Raw genomic sequence first — 23,532 nt, 5'->3', positions numbered from 1 at the left:
CTTGCAGGATGGTGATCCCGGGCGGGTGTGGAGGTGCCCTGAAGCACAGGGGCATGAAGAGACAAGACGGGCTCACCTATCACGCTTTTAGCAAAGGATGCTCTCTTGAGGGTGGCCAGGCCCAAGTCGCCGATCTTCACAGACCCTGTGGGCCCAGTGATAAAGATGTTGTCACACTTGAGGTCCCGGTGGATGATGGGGGGCGTCCTGGTGTGCAGGAACAGCAGGCCCTTCAGGATCTGCCGGCACCAGCTACGTAGAACCTTGGGCTTCATCACCTTGAACCGCTTCAGATACCTGCAGGTGGGGGTGAGGCTCACCCACGGCTCGTGTGGGGAAGGGGCTCCCAGTTGCTGAGGGCTGTGTATTTATTTCCCAAACAGGGGCACTTCTGAGAAAGGGCTGCTGGCCACACCAGCAAGGACCATCCCAAGCAGACGCAGGCCCGGGGCCTCAGCCATTGCAACTCTTGAGCCCCAGGCCAAGCCCACCCCAAGGCCCCAGCTGGCTGAGTGGGTAGCATGCTCACGTCTTCAGTGTCCCTGAGGTCATCAGTTCGGTCACCAGCACAATGCACCGCTTCCCCCTGGCACTGGACTCCCAGAAGTCATAGAAGCGCACAATGTTGGGGTGCTGCAGGCCCTTCAGCATCTCGGCCTCCTCCTTGAACCGCTGCCTCTCCAGTTTGGTGAGCTTCCGGTCCTAGAGAGAAACACACACGGACTGAGAGGGACACTTGGCACAGCCTCAGGCAGAGGCCTTGCAGGGAGTCGGAGCCAGGACTCTGCCAGGCCGCTCTCTCGGCTCTTAACACACAACACGGCAGGAGGAAAGGACTAGATATCTGGAGTTGAGAGAAATCTGACCCAGTTTCAAGTCTTTCCCCTCTTTACCCACAGAGAGCAGGACAGGCCTCTGATTCATAAAGCCAGCACAACTGTTCACGGTTCTCCAACATCTGGACCATCAGACCCTGATATCTCATCAATTTCAAATTAGCTTCTCTCTGCTCAAGAAGCTCAGCAAAAAGGTCTCTGGGAATCAGAGATACCTCCAAACCCCACACTATAATACTCATGTGTTTTTTCCCCAAAAACACCTCTGAGGGGCAGCATCAAGATGGCAGAGTAGGAAGACGTAGAGTTTGCATCTGCTCACAGCTAGGGCACTGACGAGGCCCTGGTGCGGGACCCTGGACACCTGAGGGGCGGGAGGAATTCCTGAGCAACCAGGTAGGATGTGGGAGGGAGGGAGAGAAGAAGAGTGGCGGTGGGACCAGACAGGCATCACTGAGGGTGTCTGGAGGAGAGGGAAGGTTTCCGCACTCAGCGGAGCCCACTCACCACCAAGGGATCAGCGAGGACAGGGTCGGACCTGTGGGAGGCTGGGAATAGAGGGGAACACAGCCAGCGTCTCCTCTGCCCACTCAGCCCTGGTGAGTCTGTGGGGGTCCTGGGCCTGAAAGCCCCACCACCCGCTGGGACCCCTCCAGCTGCACAGATCTCAGGCCTAAGACCACCCAGCCCCCCTACCACCCCAGGCCTCTTCCAGACGCTTGCATCTTTGGCCTGAGTCCAGCCCCAACGCCTCTTCCAGCTGTGTGGATCCCAATCCTGAGCCCTCACACCCACGAAGGCCTCTTCCACCCACACAGTACTGGCAGCCCAAGTCCCGCCCCTGACAGAGCTTCCTTTGGCCATGTAGGTACAGGCAAGCCAGACGCCACCCACCTCCAAGGCCTCTTCCCTGGCTGCGCCAGCCCCTATGGGCACGCCAGTGGAGGCCTATGCCCCAGCTGGCCTACATGGCATGTGTGCTCCAGGCCAGCTTCAGGAGCAGATGCTAGTGAGCGGAAGACCAAAGTGGGTCCAGAGACCTATCTGGAGGTCTTGGAGGGTCCCCTGGGGAGGCAGAGGGATGCTGTAGCTTACAGTAGAAGGAAGAAGACTGCAAGAGGAGGCATGGAGAGTATTTTATTTATTTTTTCTCAATAATTACTTATTTTTATTTATTTATTTGGCTGTGCTGGGTCTTAGCTGTGTCATGTGAAAGCGAGATCTTTGACCTTCCTTGCAGCAAGTGGAATTTTTAGGTGTGACATATAGGATCTAGTTCCCTAAACAGGGATCAAACTCAGGCTCCCTGCAATAGAGCACAGAGTCTTAGCCACTGGACCACCAGGGAAGTCTTATTTTTATGTCTTTATCTTTTATTTTTATTCTTTTTCTAATTAGTTTTTAAACTGCTTTATTGTCTTTCTTTTGCCTTTCTTTTTTCTTTTTTTTTTTTTTTGCTGTTATCATTCTGTTTTATTTTGTCCTGTTTAATTTTTAGAGTTATTTCGCTAAATATAGTTTTTACTTTCCTAATTACCTTACTTTATTGTTTGGTATTGTTCTGTTCTTTTCTGCTTGTTGCTTGCTTTTTTTTTTTTTTTTTCTTTTTTCTGCACTTTAAGGCTTACTGGGCCTTAGTTCCCAGGCCAAGGGTTGGGCCTGAGCTCCTGTGGTGGTAGTGCCAAGTTCAAACTGCTGAATTAACAGAGAACTGCAGGTCACAGGGAAATTAGTCAGTGTGAGGTCTCCCAGAAGTCCTCATCTCAGCACCAACACACAGCTCCACTCAACTGTCTGCAAACTCCAGTGCTGAACTAATCAGGTCAAACAACCAGCAAGACAGAAACACAGCCCTGCCCATCAAAAACAATGGGATAACAAAAAAAAATACGTTACAGATGTAGGAGCAAGGTAAAAACCTTACCAAATAAATGAAGAGGAAACAGGCAACCAACCTGAAAAAGAATTCAGAGGAACGGTAATAAAGATGATCCAAAATCTTGGAAATAGAATGGAGGTGTGGATCAAGAAAATACAAGAAATATTTAACAAGGACCCAGAAGAACTAAAGAATACACAGTGATGAGCAACACAACAAGGTAAATGAAAAATACACTGGAAGGAATCAATGCAAATTATCTGAGACAGAAGAATGAATAAGTAAGCTGGAAGATCAAATGCTGGAAATAATTACTGAGGAGCAGAATAAAAAAAAGAATGAGAAGAAATGAGGACAGTCTCACAGACCTCTGGGACATCACTGAACACAACAACATTCGAATTATAGAGGTCTCAGAAGAAGAAAAGAGAAAGGGTCTGAGAAAATACTTGAAAAGATTGGTCGAAAACCTCCTCAACATGAGAAAGGAAATAGCCACCCAAGTCCAGGAAGCACAGAGACTTCCCTACTCAAGGAGACAAACCCAATGATAATCACACTGAGACACATACTAATCAAACTAACAAAAATTGAATTCAAAGAAAATATTAAAAGCAGCAAGGAACAGCAAAAAATAACACACAAGGGAATCCCCAAAAGGTTATCAGCTGATTTTGCAGCAGAAACTGCGTAGGCCAGAAGGGAGTGGCAAGATACATTTAAAATGATGAAAGAGAAAAACCTACAAATAAGATTATTCTAGCCAGCAAGGATCTGGTTCAGATTTGATGGAAAAATCAAAAGCATTACAGACAACCAAAAGCTAAGAGAATTCAGCACTTCCAAACCAGCTTTACAACAAATGCTAAAGGAATTTCTCTAGGAAACACAAGGGACAAGAAAGACCTATAAAAACAAACCCAAAACAATTAGAAAATGGCAATAGGAATATACATATCAATAATTCTCTTAAATGTAAATGGATTATATGCTCCAACCAAAAGACTGGCTAAATGTATACAAAAACAAGACCTATATACATGCTGTCTACAAGCGACCCACTTCAGACCTAGAGACTCATACAGACTGAAAGTGAGGGAATGGAAGAAGGTATTCTATAGCAAATGGGTATCAAAAGAAAGCTGGAGAAGCAATCAGATAAACTAGACTTTAAAATAAAATAAAGACTATTACAACAGACAAGGAAGAACACGACATAATGATCAAGGGATCAATCCAAGAACAAGATCTAACAACTGTAAATACTTATGCACCCAACATAGGTGCACGTCAAAACATACAGCAAATGTTAACAGCAATCAAAGGAGAAATCAACAGGATTACAATTACAGTGGGGGGATTTAACATCCCACTTATACCAATGGACAGATCATCTAGACAGAAAATAAATTAGGAAATACAAACTTTAAATGGCACAACAGACCAGACAGACTTAACTGATACTCAGAGGATATTCCATCCAAAAGCAACAGAATACACATTCTTCTCAAACGCACACAGGAAATTCTTCAGGATAGATCACATCTTAGGTCATAAACCAAGTCTCAGTAAATTTAAGAAAATTAAAATCATATTAAGCACCTTTTCCAGCCACAATGCTATGAGATTAGAAATCAATTATAGAAAAACAACTGTAAAAAGCACAAACACATGGAGGCTAAATAATATGCTACTAAGTAGCTAAGACATCACTGAAGAAATCAAAGAGAAAATTGTAAAAATACCTAGAAATAAATGACAACAAAAACATGACAACCCAAAACCTACGGGATACAGCAAAAGCAGTTTTAAGAGGAAAGTCTATAGTAATTCAATCCTATCTCAAGTAACAAGAAAAATATCAGATAAACAACCTTATACCTAAAGCAACAACAGAAAAAAGAACAAGCAAAACCCAAAGTCAGTAGAAGGAAAGAAACCACAAAAATCAAACAGAAAAAATGACATAGAAAGGAATGAAATAATAGCTTAAATCAATGACACTAAAAGCTGGTTCTTTGAAAAGAAAACTGATAAATTGTTAGCCAGATTCATCAAGAAAAAAAAGGGAGAGGAAGTCAATAAAATTAGAAATGAAAAAGGAGAAATTACAATTAATACCACAGAAATACAAAGGATTTTAAGAGACTATGGTGGTGGTTTAGTCGCTAAGTCGTATCCAACTCTTGTGACCCCACGGACCGTGTAGCCTGCCAGGCTCCTCTGTCCATGGGATTCTCCCAGCAAGAACACTGGAATGGATTGCCATTTCCTTCTCTGCTGCTGCTGCTAAGTCGCTTCAGTCCTGTCCGACTCTGTGCGACCTCATCGACAGCAGCCCACCAGGCTCCCCCGTCCCTGGGATTCTCCAGGCAAGAACCCTGGAGTGGGTTGCCATTTCCTTCTCCAATGCATGAAAGTGAAAAGTGAAAGTGAAGTCGCTCAGTCATGTCCAACTCTTAGTGACCCCATGGACTGCAGCCTACCAGGCTCCTCTGTCCATGGGATTTTCCAGGCAAGAGTACTGGAGTGGGGTGCTATCGCCTGCTCTGATTTCCTTCTCTATAAGAGACTATCCAAGCAACTATAGGCCAATAAAACAGACAACCTGGAAGAAATGGGCAAATTCTTAGAAAGGTACAATCTCCCAAGACTGAATCAAGAAGAAATAGAAAATTGTTTTAAACAGATCAATTACAAGTAATGAAACTGAAACTCCAATTAAAAATCTTCTGACAAACAAAATCCAGGACCAGATGGCTTCACAAGCAAATTTAGAGAAGATCTAAACATTTAGATCTTCTCAAACATTTAGAGAAGATCTAACACCCACCCTTCTCAAACTCTCAAAAAACTGCACAGGAAGGAACACTCCCAAGCTCATCCTACAAGGCCATGATCACCCTGATACCAAAACCAGACAAAAAAAAAGCATAAAATAAGAAAATTACAGACAAATATCAGTAATGAACATAAAGGCAAAAATTTTCAACAAAATACTAGCAAACAGCATCCAAGAATACACAAAAAGGATCATACACTATAATCAAGTGGGATTTATCCCAGGGTTCTTCAATACACATAAACCAAACAGTGCAATAACCCATATCAACAAATTAAAGAATAAAAACCATATGATCATTTCAATAGAGACAGAAAAAGCTTTTAACAAAATTCAGTATCCATTCATGATAAAATCTCTCCAGAAAATGGGCACAGCAGGAACCTACCTCAACATAATAAAGGCCACATATGACAAACCAACTGCAAATATGCTCAGTGATGAAAAACTAAAAGCATCTCCTCTAACATCAGAAACAGACTTAGTAAGAATGTCCACTCTCACCGCTATTATGCAACATAGTTTTGGAAGTCCTAGTTATGAAGAAAAAGAAATAAAAGGAATTCAAACTGGAAGAGAAGACGTAAAACTGACACTGTATGTAAATGACACAATACTATACATAGAAAATCGTAAAGATGTCAGTAGAAAGCTACTTTAGCTAATCAATACATTTGGTAAAGTTTCAGGATACAAAATTAATGTACACAAGCTTCTTGCATTACTATACTCTGACAACAAAAGTTGAGAAAGAAATATCAAGGAAACTCCCATTTACCATTGCAACAAAAAGAATAAAATATCTAAGAATAAGCCTACCTAAGGAGGTAAAAGACCTGTACTCAGAAACTAGTACACATCAGTATATGACACTGATGAAAGAAATCAAAGATGACACAAACAAATAGAGAGAGATACCACACTCTTGGATTAGAAGAATCAATAGTGTGAAAATGACTATACCACCCAAAGCAATCTATAGATTCAACACAATCCCTATCAAATTACCAATGGCATTTTTCACAGAATTAGAACAAAAAATTTTACAATTTATATGGAAATACAAAAGACCCAAAGAGCTGAAGCAATCTTAAGAGAAACAGAGCAAAAGAAATCAGGCTCCCTGACTTCAAACTATACAACACAGCTCCAGTCATCAAGACAGTATGGTACTGACACAAAAACAGAAACGCAGATCAATGAAACAGAACAGAAAACCCAGAGATAAACCCACAAACCCATGGTCACCTAATGTATGACAAAAGAGGCAAGAATATACAATGGAGAAAAGACGGTCTCTTCAATAAGTGGTGCTGGGAAAACTGGACAGCTACATGTAAATGGATGAAATTAGAACACTCCCTAACACCATACACAAAAATAAACTCAACATAGATAAAGACCTAAACTTAAGACTGGATACTATAAAACTCTTAGAGGAAAAGACAGGAAGAACACTCATTGACATAAATCACAGCAACACCCTTTGTGACTCACTTCCTTTACTAATGAAAATAAAAACAAAAATAGACAAATAGGACCTAACTAAACTTAAAAGCTTTTGCAAAGAAAAGGAAACCATAAACAAGACAAGAAGACAACCCCCAGAATGGGAGAAAATATTTGTAAATGAAGCAACTGACAAGTGATTAATCTCTAAAATGTACAAATAGCTCACACAGCTCAACATAAAGAAACCGCCCAATCAAAAAACTGGTGGAAGACCTAAACAGATATTCCTCCAAAGAAAACATACAGATGGCCAAGAGGCATATGAAAAGATGGTCAACATCACTAATTTTTAGAGAAGTGCAGGTCAAAACCACAATGAGGTATCCCCTCACACTTGTCAGAATGGCCTTCATCAAAAATCTACAAACAATAAATGCTTGAGAGGGTATGGAGAAAAGGGAAACCTCTTGCACTGGAAATGTAAATTGATACAACCACTACGGAGAGCAGTATGGAGGTTCCTTAAAAAAAACTGAAAATAGAACTACCAGATGACTCAGCAATCCCACTACTGGGCATATACCCTGAGAAAACCACAGTTTAAAAAGACACATGGCACCCCAATGTTCATTGCAGCACTATTTACAAAAGCCAGGACATGGAAGCAACTTAAGCATCCATCACAGACGAATGGATACAGAACATGTGGGACAGGGGAATTCCCTAGTAGTCCAGTGGTAGGATTCCATGATTCCACTGTAGGGGGCATGGTTCGATCCCTGCTCAGGGAACTAAAATCCCACACTCCCCGTGGTGTGGCCAAGGAAAAAAGAGAAGACGATGTGGTATATATATACAATGGAACACTACTCAGCCTTAAAAAGAAACAAAACTGAGTCATTTGTAGAGACGTGGATGGACCTAGAATCTGTCATACAAAGTGATGTACGTCAGAAAGAGAAAAACAAATACTGTATATTAACACATATATGTGAAATCTAGCAAAATAGGACAGATGAACCTATCTGCAGGGCAGGAATAGAGATAAAGATGTAGAGAATCTTTGTGGACATGGCGGGGTGGAGGGGAAGTGGGAGTGGGTTGAATTGGGAGATTGAGATTGACATGGATATTGCTTGTGGGAACCTACGGTATAGTGCAGGGACCTCAGTTCAGCGTTCTGTGGTGACCTAGACGGGTGGGATGGGTGGGGGAGACCCAAGACAGAGGGGATATATGTATACATATAGTCAGTTCACCTCATCGTACAGTAGAAACTAATACAACATTTTAAAGCAACTATATCAAAATTTAAAAAAGAAGAAAAACCTCTGAAACCTTGCTCCCTCCACACCCACTTACTGAGTATTATTAAGAGAAAGAAGCATCTGTTTACTTCTAATTTACACATAACTTTGAGGACATGTCCACAACCACAGCAGATGACAACCAGAAAACAAGGAAACAACGGCATGAGAGGCAGAGAAGAGTAGCAGAGTCCCAGCCTCATCTGCATCAACACGAGAGGACACAGAAGACACACTCGCTGGGGCCTGGGGATACCTGCAGCTCGGACACTGAGCTGGGACCGCAAGGTTAAGTAGGGAACTATAGTCCACCATCACGGTACGGGGAGGCAGCTCTGGGGTGTCGCCCATAAGTATGCCCAGCCACATCTTGGGAGGAAGACACGGACTCCTCAGCACAGTCCCACACACCAAGCACCTTCCCTGCCCTTGATCCATCTGCTCCAGCATTACACAGATCCCAATCCACCAGCAGCCCGGCCACCTGTCTTCATCCCTCCTCTGCAGCCTAGATCCTGGCCCTTCCCTTCTTAAATCCCTCCAGTGGATTTCCACCAGAGTTCTGTTGTTTTCAACTTCGCCTCATGGGTGAATCTTACCCCTAGAGGCCCCAGCACAGCCTTCTCCCCAAGCCTGAGTATGTGCCCCCAGCATCACCTCCATCACAGCCTAATCAGCCTACAAAGCCACCCTTCACCTTCCCACCAGGAGAACTCTCAGAAGGAAACATAAATACAAATGAACACAAACCATCAAGTGTTTGAGGAGTTCTAGGAGAAGGCAATGGCGCCCCACTCCAGTACTCTTGCCTGGAAAATCCCACGGACGGAGGAGCCTGGTGGGTTGCAATCCATGGGGTCGCTGGGAGTCAGACACAACTAAGCGACTTCACTTTCACTTTTTACTTTCATGCATTGGAGAAGGAGATGGCAACCCACTCCAGTGTTCTTGCCTAGAGAATCCCAGGGATGCGGGAGCCTGGTGGGCTGCTGTCTCTGGGGTCGCACAGAGTCGGACACGACTGAAGCGACTTAGCAGCAGCAGCAGCAGCAGCAGCAGCAGGAAGACAGAAATGGATACATTTCAATGAAGAAATCAGAGCTGAAAAAAACACAGCCCAAGACCTCTCAGGTCCTTGATGTCCAGAGGACATCAAGCCAGACTCCAACCAATCCAAAAGAAGAGAAGGGCCCTGGGGTCATGACAAGATTAGCTGGTTAAGGAATTCTATCCCAAGTAGCACTGTACCCATTAGGCATTCTCCCACCCACCAGGCCCACCTCAATAAACCGTCATCAGACACTCCAGGTACAAGCAGGACTGAATAGAATAATCACCAACAAAGCAGGGATACACCAAGACTGATTCCAGAAAAACAAGCAATTCAGGCACAAAAGCAACTTCCCCAAAAATCTAGTTCATGTCCTCATAAAAATCCAAGAGCTTGACACAAATAAATAAGAGCAGCTTCTATTTAAATAGGAACAATCAAGGAAGAACTTTTGCAAATTAAAGCTCTGTATTTTAAGAATAAGGTATTCTGTAACCCAATGAAACAGCAAATACAAAAAAGTTACCATTTCACCAAGACAATAACATGGAAACATGTTCTGCTCATCAAAAGCAATACTTTGTTTTAGAAAGTAAGTCACCAACATATTCTCAATAGATGCTTTTGACATGGAGTTACATCCAGAATATAGATAGAACTCCCACACCTCAACAATAAACACATGAAAAGAAAAGTCACAAAAGATGCAGAAAAGGCCAATAAGTACATGAAAATGTGTAAAGCACCATGAGTCACCAGAAAAATGTCAATTAAAAGCACAAGACACCACTTCACACCCACCAGAAGGGCTAAAATAAAAAGATGGATCATTCCAACCACTGGGCATCCGAGAGCAGCTGAGCTCTCCGGGCACACAGCTGTTGGAAACACAAGCTGGTACAAGCCTCAGAGAGCCTTTGGCAGGTTCACCCCTGCTCTAGGTCCAGCTACTCCCCTCCAACTTTGTTGCTGTTGTTCAGTTGCTAAGTTATGCCCAACTCTGCAACCCTATGAACTATAGCCCATCAGGCTCCTCTGTCCATGAGATTTCCCCCACAAGAATACGGCAATGGGTTGCCATTTCCCTCTCCAGGGATCTTCCCAGACCAGGGATCGAACCTGCGTCTCCTGCAATGGCAAGTAGATTCTTTACCGCTGAGCCCCCAGGGAAGCCCAGCTCCACTCCTAATATCTCCTGAACTCCAGAGAAGGCAAAACTCACACATGGGGTTGAAATCAGAGCAAGGGCTTGCCTCTTGGGTGAGGGGCAATGCAAAAGCTGCAAACCTGGCGGGGGTGGGGGGAGGTGAAGGATGGGGGGGTAGTGGTGAGGGATGAGGGCGTGACAGAGACATTCTCCACTGTAACTGAAGACAAAGGTTACACCTTCCCACGCATATGTCAAAGCTCATCATGTATACACTTGAGATCTGTGTTTCATTATATGTAAGTTATACCTCAATTTTTCAAATGTAAAAAGTAAAATGAAAGCATCACAAAGCCAAATAGATAAAGAGAAGAAAAACATCTAGAGACACGAAAGAACCAGCTGGAAATCCTAACAACACAGAACAGGAGGAGAGAACAGGTATCAGGAAAGAAGACGATAGCAGAGTAACATTTCCCCAAGCTAAAAGGAGAACTATTTAGAATAAAAGCATATGCCACGGCCGAATCAATGAGAAACGATCCACCTCCAATCTCATTTCAGAAAAAATCAGATTCCCAAGGACTGAGAGTAAGTCCTACCTCCCAAGGAACACCCAGACAGGCACCCAGTCTCACTGGTAATACTGGCAGCATCCTCAAAATGCCGACTCAAACCTGCAATTCTATCATCTGCCAAAGGGACATCAAACCATGAGGCCCAAAGACTTATTCTCAGACACTTGAGAACCCAGAGGTTACTTCACAGCACCCCAGGTGAAACAGCTACTGGAAGCGTTTCTGCAAAGCAGAGAACACAAAAGGGAACTCAGTGAAGCCCCGCTGGCCTACAAGGGGTGACTGAACTTGGCTGCACCCTGTGACAGAAGCCTGAAAGGACACGGGGTGCAACACTGTGCCACTCCCAGACCCAGCAGCCATTTGGGCAATGACACTTCAGTTACTAAACCGTCTAATGGTCTAGTCATTTATTCTAAAGCAAACTCACAGGATTACTTACAATAAAAATTGTTTTTGCCAGTATTTCAGCATCAACCAACAGTAAAGCAAAAGATTTCATTTTAGTGCAGAGCAAAAGGTTCATGTTATAAATAACCTAACTAACAACACTGAAAGGGAGAGGAAAGTGCCCTGCATATGCTACAGTTTTGATTTTCAGATGCCAGCTAAACATGGTAAAGCCAAGACTCAAGTATGACACAAAAGTCAGATCTTTAACAACAGCGCTACTTGGAGCTGGACTGGGTGTGGAAGTGGGAGGGAGCCGACCTTATTTTATGTTCTAAGCCACTGGGCTATTTTTAACTAGGTGACACACTGCTCGATAATTTAAAAGGTCAGCTGGCATGTCCTCAGAGCACTGTCCAGAGCTGCCTGCAGTATGCTGCCCAGCGTCCCTTCTCTCAGAGCTGGCTGGGGTCCTTTCCAGTTTGTTGATTGCTGGCTGGCCCCATCAGCTCAGTGACTCCATGAAGGCAGGACCACCACAGTGACTGACGCATTATCACTGTTTGTGGAGTGATTTCATTCTTTGATGTGCTGGGGGCTCAAGTCATAAGTCAGGGTAGGAAGAACGCACATAATCCCTTTGAGACCCCCAAATCCTGCCAGAGTCAGGTTGTTCTGGAGGTCTGATGTTGAGGAGGTGGGCTCTGGCTGGTCACATAGTATCGCTACGGGACAGCTCACCCCCACCACACAAGAAGGTGAGGTCTCTTAGACCAGCCTCTCTGCCACCAGATCCCTGGTGGAGGGTAAATTATTGGTAAATAATTTATTGGGTAAGGATGGTCAAAGTCAACCAGATGATAAAGGATAAATCCATTCTGGGACAATGCCAGCCCTTTTCTCCTACAGGAAAAAGGTCCAGCCAGTCACGGATGGCACCCTCTGAATAGGGTAGGGGCAGGGAGAAGAGATGGCCAAGGTGGTCAGAGGAAGAAATCCCCGGATCTAATAGGCCCTCCCAGCCACCAAGGGGTCACCAGATCTGCCCAACATCACACGAGTGAGAGCTGAAATCATCAGACCCAGAGGGTCACCCTGGCTGTTCTCAGGGGATTCTGCAACCATCTCCTTTCTCCATGCAAAGCCAACCAACCCCATGAGGAGCAGAGCTGCCTGGCAACCCTGAGTCCAGACAGGGAAAGGCAGGATCCACACACACAATACAGACAGGGGACACGAGCAGCTGGGAGAGTGTCAAGAACAGCCAGAGTCCTAGGGTTAGCAATCTGGACCTCTCTTCAACCCCATCTGGTCATAAAACAAAGTGTCAAGGGTCTTTGTTGAGAACAGTCCCATGTACAGAGAGTCACCTGAGGACAGGGGATCCAGGAACAGAGTGGGCCCAAGGGCGGGGGTCACTGGCCCTGCACAGTCCTCTGCACACTCTAGGCCCTGGATACCACTGGTGGGAAGAGCCTTCTCGAGTCTAGAGGACTTGACTCAGGCTCAAGCTGCTGCGGAGCTGGCCCATTCCTCACCACTCTCTCACCATAAAACAGAGAGAAGGCACAGGGTCTCGGGTCCAAGAAGGAGTGGGACACAGGGAGTGGAGACGTCAGTGGAGAAGAGGACACTGCTCTGTCCCTGACTCCTACTTCAGGCAAGGATCCCTGCACCTTGCTCAGTCAACCAATGGTCACTGAGGCTCTAGGCATGCAGGAAAAGCCGTGGACAACCTCAGGTTCAGCAGGGATGGCAGGCAACAGAAAAACACGCAACTACACTGCACCAAAATCAGAGCAAAGGGAAAGTTGGGTGTGCCAGCTGCAGGCACCATGAGACAGACAACATTCCCAATGGCCTGGGGAGAAAGCCGCCCCCACCTATCCAGGGCACTGGCAGGGCAGGGATTCCAGGAGGAAGCATCCTATATGAGGGTGTGAGGTCCCAGAAAGAGTGGGCTGATTGCGGTTTACAACCCACCACAGGGGCTGGTGGCTGCAGGGACAGCAGCCAGGTGCTGGCTCTGCCCCAAGGCAGGTGGCTCAGTGGGGCTGTCCTGACCTCTCTCAAGAGCTACCCTCCACCTGGGCAGCAAAGGAGAGCCCTGGACAGACAGTAATATCACACACATTGGGCTGTGACCTGTTCCCTCTTAATATTTACTGTATTTACTTCTTTTAAACTCAAGTGCTCTCTTCAGCTGAATCTAAGCAAAAAAATACACAAGCTCACAGAAAAGGGAGGGATGTTTTTTCCTAAATCATTTCCAAACAAAGGCATCAAATAGTGTGTACTCTAGAGTATAAGCTCACACCTTTCCACTCTTTGATCAAAGAATACAGTTTTCCTTTGCTTCTGAAGAAATACAAGATAAAACTGAACTAAAATAAAGGCACCATTACTGAAATGAAAAGTCCTCCCACTGCTACCATAAGATGGAATCCCACTTCTCAGGAAGTACAGACCCAACATAAAGGGTCCATGGAGTCTCAGAATAAGGAAGATCCCACTGGGCACGGGCTGAGAGTAAAATCTCAGCGGACAGACAGGTCAGGGAGGGCTGGACACTCCAACACTCACACCTTCTTTGAAATGGGTGCCAGTAAGCTTATAATTGCTGAGAAGGAAGCGTGAACATCACCATCCAGCCTCTCACTGCCTTTGTAAACAATACTGTCTTCTCTGGGGTGGAGGGAGGTTTAGGTAAACAAATGACTCAAAATTAGAGTCTCTAAGGGCCTTTGCTCTTTTAAGGCCACCCAGGCCACTGCCCTTCCCACAAAAGGCAGAGCCACCAGTGGCCAGCCTCACCAGGCCCCGTTCCTTCTGCCACCTACAGAAGGACTATGTAAAACGAGGTGCCCTCACCACACGCAAACTGGGATACAACTATGTCACAAGTTTAACGAGCTGTAAAGGACGTCATCTGCAGCATACCGGAAACAGTGTCATTATTTTAATGCTCTATGAAATGGTTCCCATGGAACTTCATAGTATCCCAGCTATACCATAAAAATACACCAGTAAAAGCATCTCTAATACAGTTGAGATTCTTATTTTCACTCCACATACCTAATATAATACAGGTTTTTCCTAAAAGCCTTTATTGATCACCTGACCACACTTCTCTGTCACAAAATGATGCATATTGGAATTTAGGATTTTTATTTCCTATGGTCATGTAACTTTGAGGTCCAAACCTGTTTCTTATGCACCAAGTTATTATTATGAAACAGTAGTCCATAGCTGATCAAACAGATAACAAATGTGACTGAACATGCATTTTTTACTGAGCCGGGTGGAGCCTTCTCCCTACCATTTCACATATTCTCCATGACTGAATCTTAATTATCACTCGATTGAGGCTGAGCCAGCATCAGTTCTTTCACCTCTGACTCTAATCACCCAGCAGATGGGGTGAGGGAGCAGTTACAGGCCCGGCACAGACCAGTTCTTCAGGACCAGCTGGCAGCCCCATCAGGCCCGCCTTCATTTCTGTGAACATAGCAAAGTGTGTCAACCCCTCCCCAGACCCTCACTGGGGTCTACTGTCACTTTTTACTCTGGGTAGGGCTAGAGGTGAGGTCTGGTGGGGGGTAGGAGGGTACAGGAGATGGCCCCTTTCTACCCTTTAGGAAGCCCTTATTCCAGGCATGAACACAGTGGGTCAGTTTTGAGACGGCTCTTTATATTGGGCACTCCTGGGGTGGAGGCCTCTGCCCCATGCCCCACCCCAGGCTCAGGGTCATGGGCAGGCTACACCCTACCCCAGGCCTGCTCATCCTCCTCACCACAGGACAGGCAGGGCCACAGTGAAACTGGCAGGAGCTATCATGACTTAGTAAGAACAGGTGGAGACAAGGAGCCAAACAGGGAAGAGGACCAGACACAGGGTGGGGATCATCTCAGAGAGCAGACAGGCTGCGGGGTGGAGGGAGGGGCGTTGAGGACAGCACTTGATCAGAGACGGAGCCCACTGGCATCCTCAAGGGCAGGAGCTCGCCGGGCAGGCCCTGGCCCCTTTGCAGGATCCAATCCCAAGCCCTCCAGTCCATAAAATCTTTCATGGGACCTCCCTGGTGGCTCAGCCAGTAAAGCATCTGCCTGCAATGCAGGAGACCTGGGTTCGATCCCTAAGTCAGGAAGATCCCCTGGAGAAGGAAATGGCAATCCACTCCAGTACTCTTGCCTGAAAAATTCCATGGACTGAGGAGCCTGGCAGACTACAGACCACAGGGTCACAATGAGTTGGACACGACTGAGCGAATTCACTTCACCTCACTTCAGGCCTCATACAGGCCACAGACAGACCTGACCCAGCCCTGCAGATAGTCTCAGATTATGACAGATGGTCATGGCCAAGACACACTTCCTCCTATCACAGCCGCCTTGAGCAGGTCTCCCTGGCAAGTCCTGGGGAGTCAGCCCTCACAGTCTAGCTCGCCCCTCCTGGCCGAGCCATGGTGTCTTAACTATACAGTTGTGGTCTCGCCACACCTCATTCCTCTCCATACAAAGGGGAAGGATGGAGGTCTTATGCAGGTGGCACCGCAAGCTCAGGTCTGTTCTCTCCTGGAAACAGGCAGACAAGAGAGAACAGAGTAATGGAGTAACCCTGGTACCCTGGGTCAGAGCAGTGGGCCATCCATTGTGGTGTCAAATGCAAAGGTTAGTGAGCAAGGGAGCTAGCACCCGGCCCGTGCCAATCCCACTGGCCACTCCCTGGCCCTGCCCTAGCTCCCCCTCTACCCTTCAAGCAGGGGAAGTCATCTGAGGTGGCCCCAAGGCCCAGCAGGCAGAAGCTCGGGAGCAGTCACTCACCGTACGTGGCCACACCACGTGTCTGGTTTCTAGGAAGGGCCAGCTCTAGCCCAGGCCACATCCGCACAGAGACACCTAAAGATAGATGTGGACGCACCACGGACAAAGGTCAGTTGAGGTGAGTACCTCACGGAGGACAGTGCCTATGCAAGAAGTGGGACAGGACGGCAAACACTGCAGCAAACGCCAGGGCCAAGCTGCTGACTGGTCACTCCTTTGGGGCCTCCTCATTGGCCCCATTTCCTATAAAGGATCTTCCTGCGGCTGGGGTACCCTGCTGTAACAGCAGGGTCCATGGTCCTGTATCAATCTGCTAAATGCTATGGACACTCCCCCAGAAAACAGACCCTCCCCCACATACCTCCAAGCCCAGGAACACCTAGACCTGCAGCTCTGACTGCTCACAGAAGCAGAAAGGAGGGAGAACCCAATGCTTCATACTACGGAAGGTCCCATCCAGCCAAGTCCTCTAAGCCCCACCCCACAAAAAAAGTGGCCCAGACTCACTCCACTGCTGTCCAGAGGCCCTGGGCAGTCCAAGTAATCTAACCACCAGAGGTAAGATGACCACACGGGCCAGGTGGCAGACTGATGGCCTCAGGTTAGTGTCTGCTGAGTGAACATGCTCCCAGGCCTGAACATCCATGGTGTCCCTCTGGGCCAGGCACTCTGCACCAGGGTATAGGGCGTGGGAGGGAAGCAGGGTGGGGGGAGAGCTGGTGTCCCCTCTGGGCCAGACGCTGTACCAGGATACCAGGATGCAGGTCAGGAAGCTGGAGATGTCCCTCTGGGTCAGGTGATGCACCAGAATGCAAGGTGGAGGGAGGCACTGTCAGATGGACAATGCAGGGGTTCAAGAAAACCAAGGACCACAGACAGAGGCTCAGGGCTCTCTGGGGTCAAAGAAAGGCTAGTGGCTCCCACCTGTCCCCGTCCTGTGAACCAACTCCTTGGTTCCTCCTCAAGATGGCAGCAAGAGCCCTGGGGCCTCAACGAAAACAAGAGAGCAGGCACAAAGGGCACATGCATGTGAAACGGGCAATAAGCCGGGTCTGCTCCTCTGAAGAGAAGGGAACCCCACACTCAGCCACATCCTCCTCTAGAGTCGTGTGGCCTAAGACAATAGCTATGAGTCACATGTGGCTATGAATACGTGACATGAGGCTAGTGCAAACTGAGATGCTATCTAAACCTAAGATACACGCTAGATTTCTAAGACATAGCATTTTTAAAAGTAATTTTTGAGTCTGGTTAATAATCTCATTTTAATTACAGCTGACCCTTGAACAATATGGGGGTTATGGTCAATGATCCTCTACACAGTTGGAAATCCACATTCACGTTTACAGTGGGCCCTCCATACTCATGGTCTGCATAATCTGCATCTACAGATTGAACCGACCACAGATCATATAATACTGTCACATGTATTTACTGGAATAAAAAACCCACATAGTAAGTGGGCCCATGCAGTTCAAACCCACATTGTTCAAAGGTCAACTATACATGTTAAAAAGATATTTTTGATATATTAAGTTAAGGAAAACATATTATTAAAGTTAACTCTACTTGTTCTTTCTATACTTTAAAAGTGGCTTTTAAACTATGTATTACATATATGGTTCACAATAAATTTCTACAGGACCAGTGCTGCTCTTGGAGAAGGCAACAGCACCCCACTCCAGCACTCTTGCCTGGAAAATCCCATGGATGGAGGAGCCTGGTGGGCTGCAGTCCATGGGGTCGCGAAGAGTTGGGCACGACTGAGCAACTTCGCTTTCACTTTTCACTTTCATGCATTGGAGAAGGAAATGGCAACCCAGTCCAGTGTTCTTGCCTGGAGAATCCCAGGGACGGGGGAGCCTGGTGGGCTGCCGTCTCTGGGGTCGCACAGAGTCGGACACGACTGAAGCGACGCAGCAGCAGCAGCAGTGCCGCTCTACCTTAGAGCATCGGCACTACCACCACAGACTAAACACTGAAGGGCTTGGCAGAGCTGCAGCAGTGTGACAGGGTCCGCTGAGGCAGAGAGGCCTCAGTGAACACCCAGGCTTCAGTCTAGTCACCCCAGAAGTGCTAAGTGCTAGGAACATGGATAAAAGGGAAGAGAGCAGCCCTCACAAAGGGTGAAGCTCCACTTTGAATCAGCTTAATTCCAGACTCAATTAATATGATCTCCTCTTATTCTAACTGCCTCTGGGAACAAAAGTAAATCTTCTCTAGAGAAAGACAAAATCACCTACAGCCTCCCTCAAATATCTCCGTAAGTTTTCATCACATCCATCAGAAACGGCCAGGCAGACTAGGAGACAAGGCCAAACGATAGAAAATCGAGAGCGGAAACAATGACAACAGCCAAAAAAGACAGTGACAATGAGCTCCAGGAGAACTCAAATATTATAGTTGTTAGACACAGACATTAAAATCCTGATTAGTGTGGTCAAGAAAACAGATAGTGAGACCGATAATTTCACCAGAACCAAAATCTACGGAATAGAAATCAGATGGAATCTAAAACTAAGAAATGAAAATGGAAACTCAGTATACAAGTTTAACAGCAGATTAGACATGGCTAAAGACTGGATCAAAAAACTAGAAGACAGGGGTGTACAAAATATACAGACAGAAAACATGGAGACAAATGCACAGACAATACAGGAAAGAGGATTTTTAAAAACTCATAGAACACAGTGAGAAGGTCCAACCTTTTCATAAAAGGGATCCTGGAACAAGAGGCATAAAGAATGGAACAAAAGCAATGTGTCTAAAATAACAGCCCAAAGTTTTCTAAAACTGAAACAAGACATCTAGACATAGATTCAGTAAGTACTATAGACCTTAATCACGTTAAATATAAGGAAAATCACCCACGGGCACACTGCAGCCAAATAAAACGCCTACAAAACAAACACACAGGAAAATATTAGACGCAATATCAGCAAAGGCAGGCAGGGGTAGGTAGATACAGTGCAATGTTCTAGGACCCCTGCTTTCCGAGCCCAGGATGCGGTCAAAGTTCTAGATCATTGTGGTTGTTCAGTTGCTAAATCATGTTCAACGCTTTGCGACCCTATGGACTGTAGCACGCCAGGCTTCCCTGTCTTCCACTACCTCCCGGAGCCTGCTCAAACTCATGTCCACTGAGTCAGTGATGTCATCCAACCATCTCATCCTCTGTCGTCCCGTTCTCCTCCTGCCTTCAATCTTTCCCAGCATCAGGGTCTTTTCTAATGAGTCGGCTCTTTGCATTAGGTGGCCAAAGTATTGGAGTTTCAGTTTCAGCAACAGTTCTTCCAATGAATATTCAGGGTCGATTTCCTTTAGGATTGACTGGTTTGATCTCCTTACTGTCCAAGGGACTCTCAAGAGTCTTCTCCAGCACCACAGTTCAAAAGTATCAATCTTTTGGCACTCAGCCTTGATAGTCCTACTCTCATATCTGTACATGACTACTGGAAAAACCATAGCTTTGACTATACCAACTTCTGTCAGCAAAGTGACGTCTGTTTCTTAGTGCTGTCTAGGTTTGCCATATCTTTTCTTCCAAGAAGTAAACGTCTTTTAATTTCACGGCTGCAGTCACCGTTCACAATGATTTTGGCACCCAAGAAAAGAAAATCTGTCACTGTTTCCATTTTTTTTCCATCTATTTGCTTGAAGTGATGGGACCAGATGCCATGAATGCTGAGTTTTAAGTCAGCTTTTTCACTGTCCTCTTTCACCTTCATCAAGAGGCTCTTTAGTTCCTCTTCACTTTCTGCCATAGGGGTGGTGTCATCTGCATATCTGAGGTTGTTGATATTTCTCCTGACAATCTTGATTCCAGCCTGTGATTCATCCACCAAGCATTTTGCATGATATACTCTGCATAGAAGTTAAATAAGCAGGGTGACAATATACAGCCTTGACATACTCCTTTCCCAATTTGGAACCAGTCAGTGGTTCCATGTATAGTTCTTTTTTTTTTTTTAATTTTAATTATTTATTTGGCTGCACGGGTCTTAGTTGCAGCATGTGGGATCTAGTTCCCTGACCAGGGATTGAACCTGTGCCCTCTCCATTGGCAGCACAGAGTCTTAGTCACTGGACCACCAGGGAAGTCCCCCATGTATAGTTCTAACTGTTTCTTTTTGACCTGCATACAGGTTTCTCAGGAGACAGGTAAGGTGGTCTGGTATTCGCATCTCTTTAAGACTTCACCATAGTTCGTTGTGAGCCATAGTCAAAGGTTTTAGCATAGTCAATGAAGCAGAAGTAGATGTTCCTCTGGAATTCCCTTGTTTTCTCTATGACCCAACGGATGTTGGCAATTTGATCTCTGCTTCCTCTGCCTTTTCTAAACCCAGATTGTACATCTGGAAGTTCTTGGTTCACATACTGTTGAAGCCTAGCTTGAAGGATTTTGAGCATTACGTTGCTAGCGTGTGAAATGAGCACAATTGTGCAGTAGTTTGAACATTCTTTGGCATTGCCCTTCTTTGGGATTGGAATGAAAACTGAGCTTTTCCAGTCCCACAGCCACTGCTGAGTTTTCCAAATTTGCTGACATGTTCAGTGCAACACTTTATAGCATCATCCTTTAGGATTTTAAATAGCTCAGCTGGAATTCCATCACCTCGACTAGCTTTGTTCACAGTAATGCTTCCTAAGGCCCACTTGACTTCACACTCCAGTATATCTGGCTCTAGGTGAGTAACCACACCATTGTGGTTATCCAAGTCATTAAGACTATTTTGATACAGTTCTTCTGTGTATTCTTGATACCTCTTCTTAATCTCTTCTGATTCTGTTAGGTTCTTACTGTTTCTGTTCTTTATGGAAAAACCATAGATTTGATTATATAGACCTTTGTTGGAAAAGTGATGTCTCTGCTTTTCAATACACTGTCTAGGTTTGTTATAACTTTTCTTCCAAGGAGCAAGTATCTTTTAATTTCATGGCTGCAGGCACTGTCCACAATTATTTTGGAGCCCGAGAAAATAAAGTCTGTCAATGTTTCCACTTTTTCCCCTTCTATTTGCCATAAAGTGATGGCACTGTATGTCATGATCTTAGTTTTTTTAATGTTGAGTTTCGAGCCAGCTTTTTCACTCTCCTCTTTTACCTTCATCGAGAGGCTCTTTAGTTCCTTTTCACTTTCTGCATATCTGAGGCTGTTGATATTTTCTCCTGACAATCTTGATTCCTCCTGTGTTTCATCCAGCCCAGCATTTCACATGATATATTCTGCATAGATGTTACATAAGCAGGGTGACAATATACAGCCTTGGTGTACTCCTTTCCCAATTTGAAATCAGTCAGTTACTCCATGTATGGTTCTCACTGTTGCTTTTTGACCACATACAGGTTTCTCAGGAGACAGGTAAGGTGCCTTAATCTCTAGTTGGACTACTAAAAAACTTAGGAAAGAATGCATGAGAAACTTTCTAAGTACAAAATCTAAACTGCTCAAAGCCTAGACAGCTAAGATTGGTTCATCCAATTACAAGGCATACACACCTGAAACCACAGCTCAGTTGTTAAAATTCCCACTGTGTGGATACACAAGTATGTAATGAAATAATGACCGAAAATTGCAAATACACAGCCAAATGAAGTAAAATGAAATGACCAGTGAAATAAGCACACCACCCCAATTACCCTGCTCTTTGTCACCATTCATCCTGCCCTCTTCAGTTATGCAGCCCTACCACCCAGGTTTCCCCAGGGCATGCCTACAAATGACAACATCTTTGTGACCCCAATCACCTATAGGATGATGGTACAATCTTCCCAAGATAGAAAAGAATCCCAAATCCAATGCAGAGCTAGTATTCAGTGGGGCTCCCTTCTGCAGGAGGGTTTGCTCCCCAGGAGATGGTAAAGCCACCTCCCCGTTGCACGACTGAGACCTACAGATGCCAGGCCTGGCACCTCACAGGGGCTGCTCTGCCTCCATCTGTTATATCTCACCTCGGACAGTTAGGAATGACTCCTGAGGCCAGGAGCAAACTCTGAGTTCTGACACCCTGAGAACTCAGGGTCGGAAGAACCAGTGTCAGGGAGTCTCTCTCCTGTCACTAATACCCTGATGGGTGAAGAAATACCTCCACCTCCTCCATACCTCTCTCCCTGAAGCAAACACTTACCAATAGCCATGCCCTGCTGCACTGCCACACACTGAGCTAAGGTGACCCTAAGACAAGACCTCTGCTTTTGCTGTTCAGCCCCATAAGCCCTGCAAGTCGGTGCTGCCCCATTTTACAGAAGAGGAAGCTGAGGCTCAGAGAAGCTCAACACCTCCGCAAGCAGCAGGTCAGAACATGATGCTCAGCCACCCTGGCTACCACTCCCTCCAGGTGTGTGCAGGCTCCTGGGGACATGGTTGAACATGGGCGAAGCACGACTGCAGAAGACAGGCAGATCTCAGAGTGGGGGGAACACATCACTCCAATGAGGAGCCTTGAAAGAACCCAGGACCCCCATACAAGCAAAGAACAGGGCGAATTCCCGAAGCTCACCCTTCAGCTCCCCACCCCCAGGCCTCTCGGCAGATAACCAAGTCACTCACATACCCTCTGCCAGACAGCCTGCCCCAGTCAGCACCCACACTGTGGCAGGGACCACAGCCATCAGCACAGGCCCCAGGACCATGAGGCACCTGTACCCCCCCCACCCATCCCAGCTACACTCACTCCAGAGTCTTCTAACCGTGGCCCTGTGAACATAAACAGCTCCACCTCACCCACACCCCCAGTTGTCCTCAAATCCACAGTCATGGGCACCACAACGTAGAGAGATGGCCGGGAGAGGGTGGAATGCCACTCTCCATCAGGGACAGTGCCTGGAGCAATCAGCACATCGGCCACCTAGCCATGGGGCCCGCCCACCCTGCCACATGGTCAGAGCCCTGACTCTCCCCAACTCCACCATTCACACAACGCAACTCCCCTTCCCACCGGAGACCAGGGCATTGACCAAGCGACAGTGCTGTTCAGTGACCTTCGGCACACCACTCCTCAGGCCAATGTGGGCTCCTCCCTGGCTGTGCCTCAAGGCACCCACGACTCCCTAGGACAGGGCCAGGGCTCAGGCACTGTGTGACCCACACGAACCAGCCCCATCAGCCTCCTAGCTACTGACACAGGGAACCTTCTTGTGTGGTCTGGCTGCGCAGGAAATGCCTAAGACAGGTGTAGATACTCGGCCAGTGTAAACCACAGGACTCAGCCAACTCGCTCGCTCGC

General features: G+C 46.3%; 1 protein-coding gene across 1 annotated transcript in view; it reads right to left on the bottom strand.

Moving 5' to 3' along the window:
- WNK2 (WNK lysine deficient protein kinase 2) overlaps positions 1-23,532 on the bottom strand; it is a 146,848-nt gene that overhangs the window by 102,752 nt on the left and 20,564 nt on the right. The window contains exons 2-3 of the mRNA XM_068974352.1: positions 530-702; positions 77-297 (exon numbers count right to left, since the gene is read on the bottom strand). Coding sequence (XP_068830453.1) covers positions 77-297; positions 530-702 — 394 coding nt within the window. The remainder of the gene's footprint in view (positions 1-76; positions 298-529; positions 703-23,532) is intronic.

The sequence above is a fragment of the Capricornis sumatraensis genome, chromosome 6 (genome assembly GCF_032405125.1).
Source record: "Capricornis sumatraensis isolate serow.1 chromosome 6, serow.2, whole genome shotgun sequence".
NCBI classification, from domain to species: Eukaryota; Metazoa; Chordata; class Mammalia; order Artiodactyla; family Bovidae; genus Capricornis; species Capricornis sumatraensis.
Note: the sequence above shows the minus strand (reverse complement) of the source record. Positions and strands in the feature narration are given on the sequence as shown.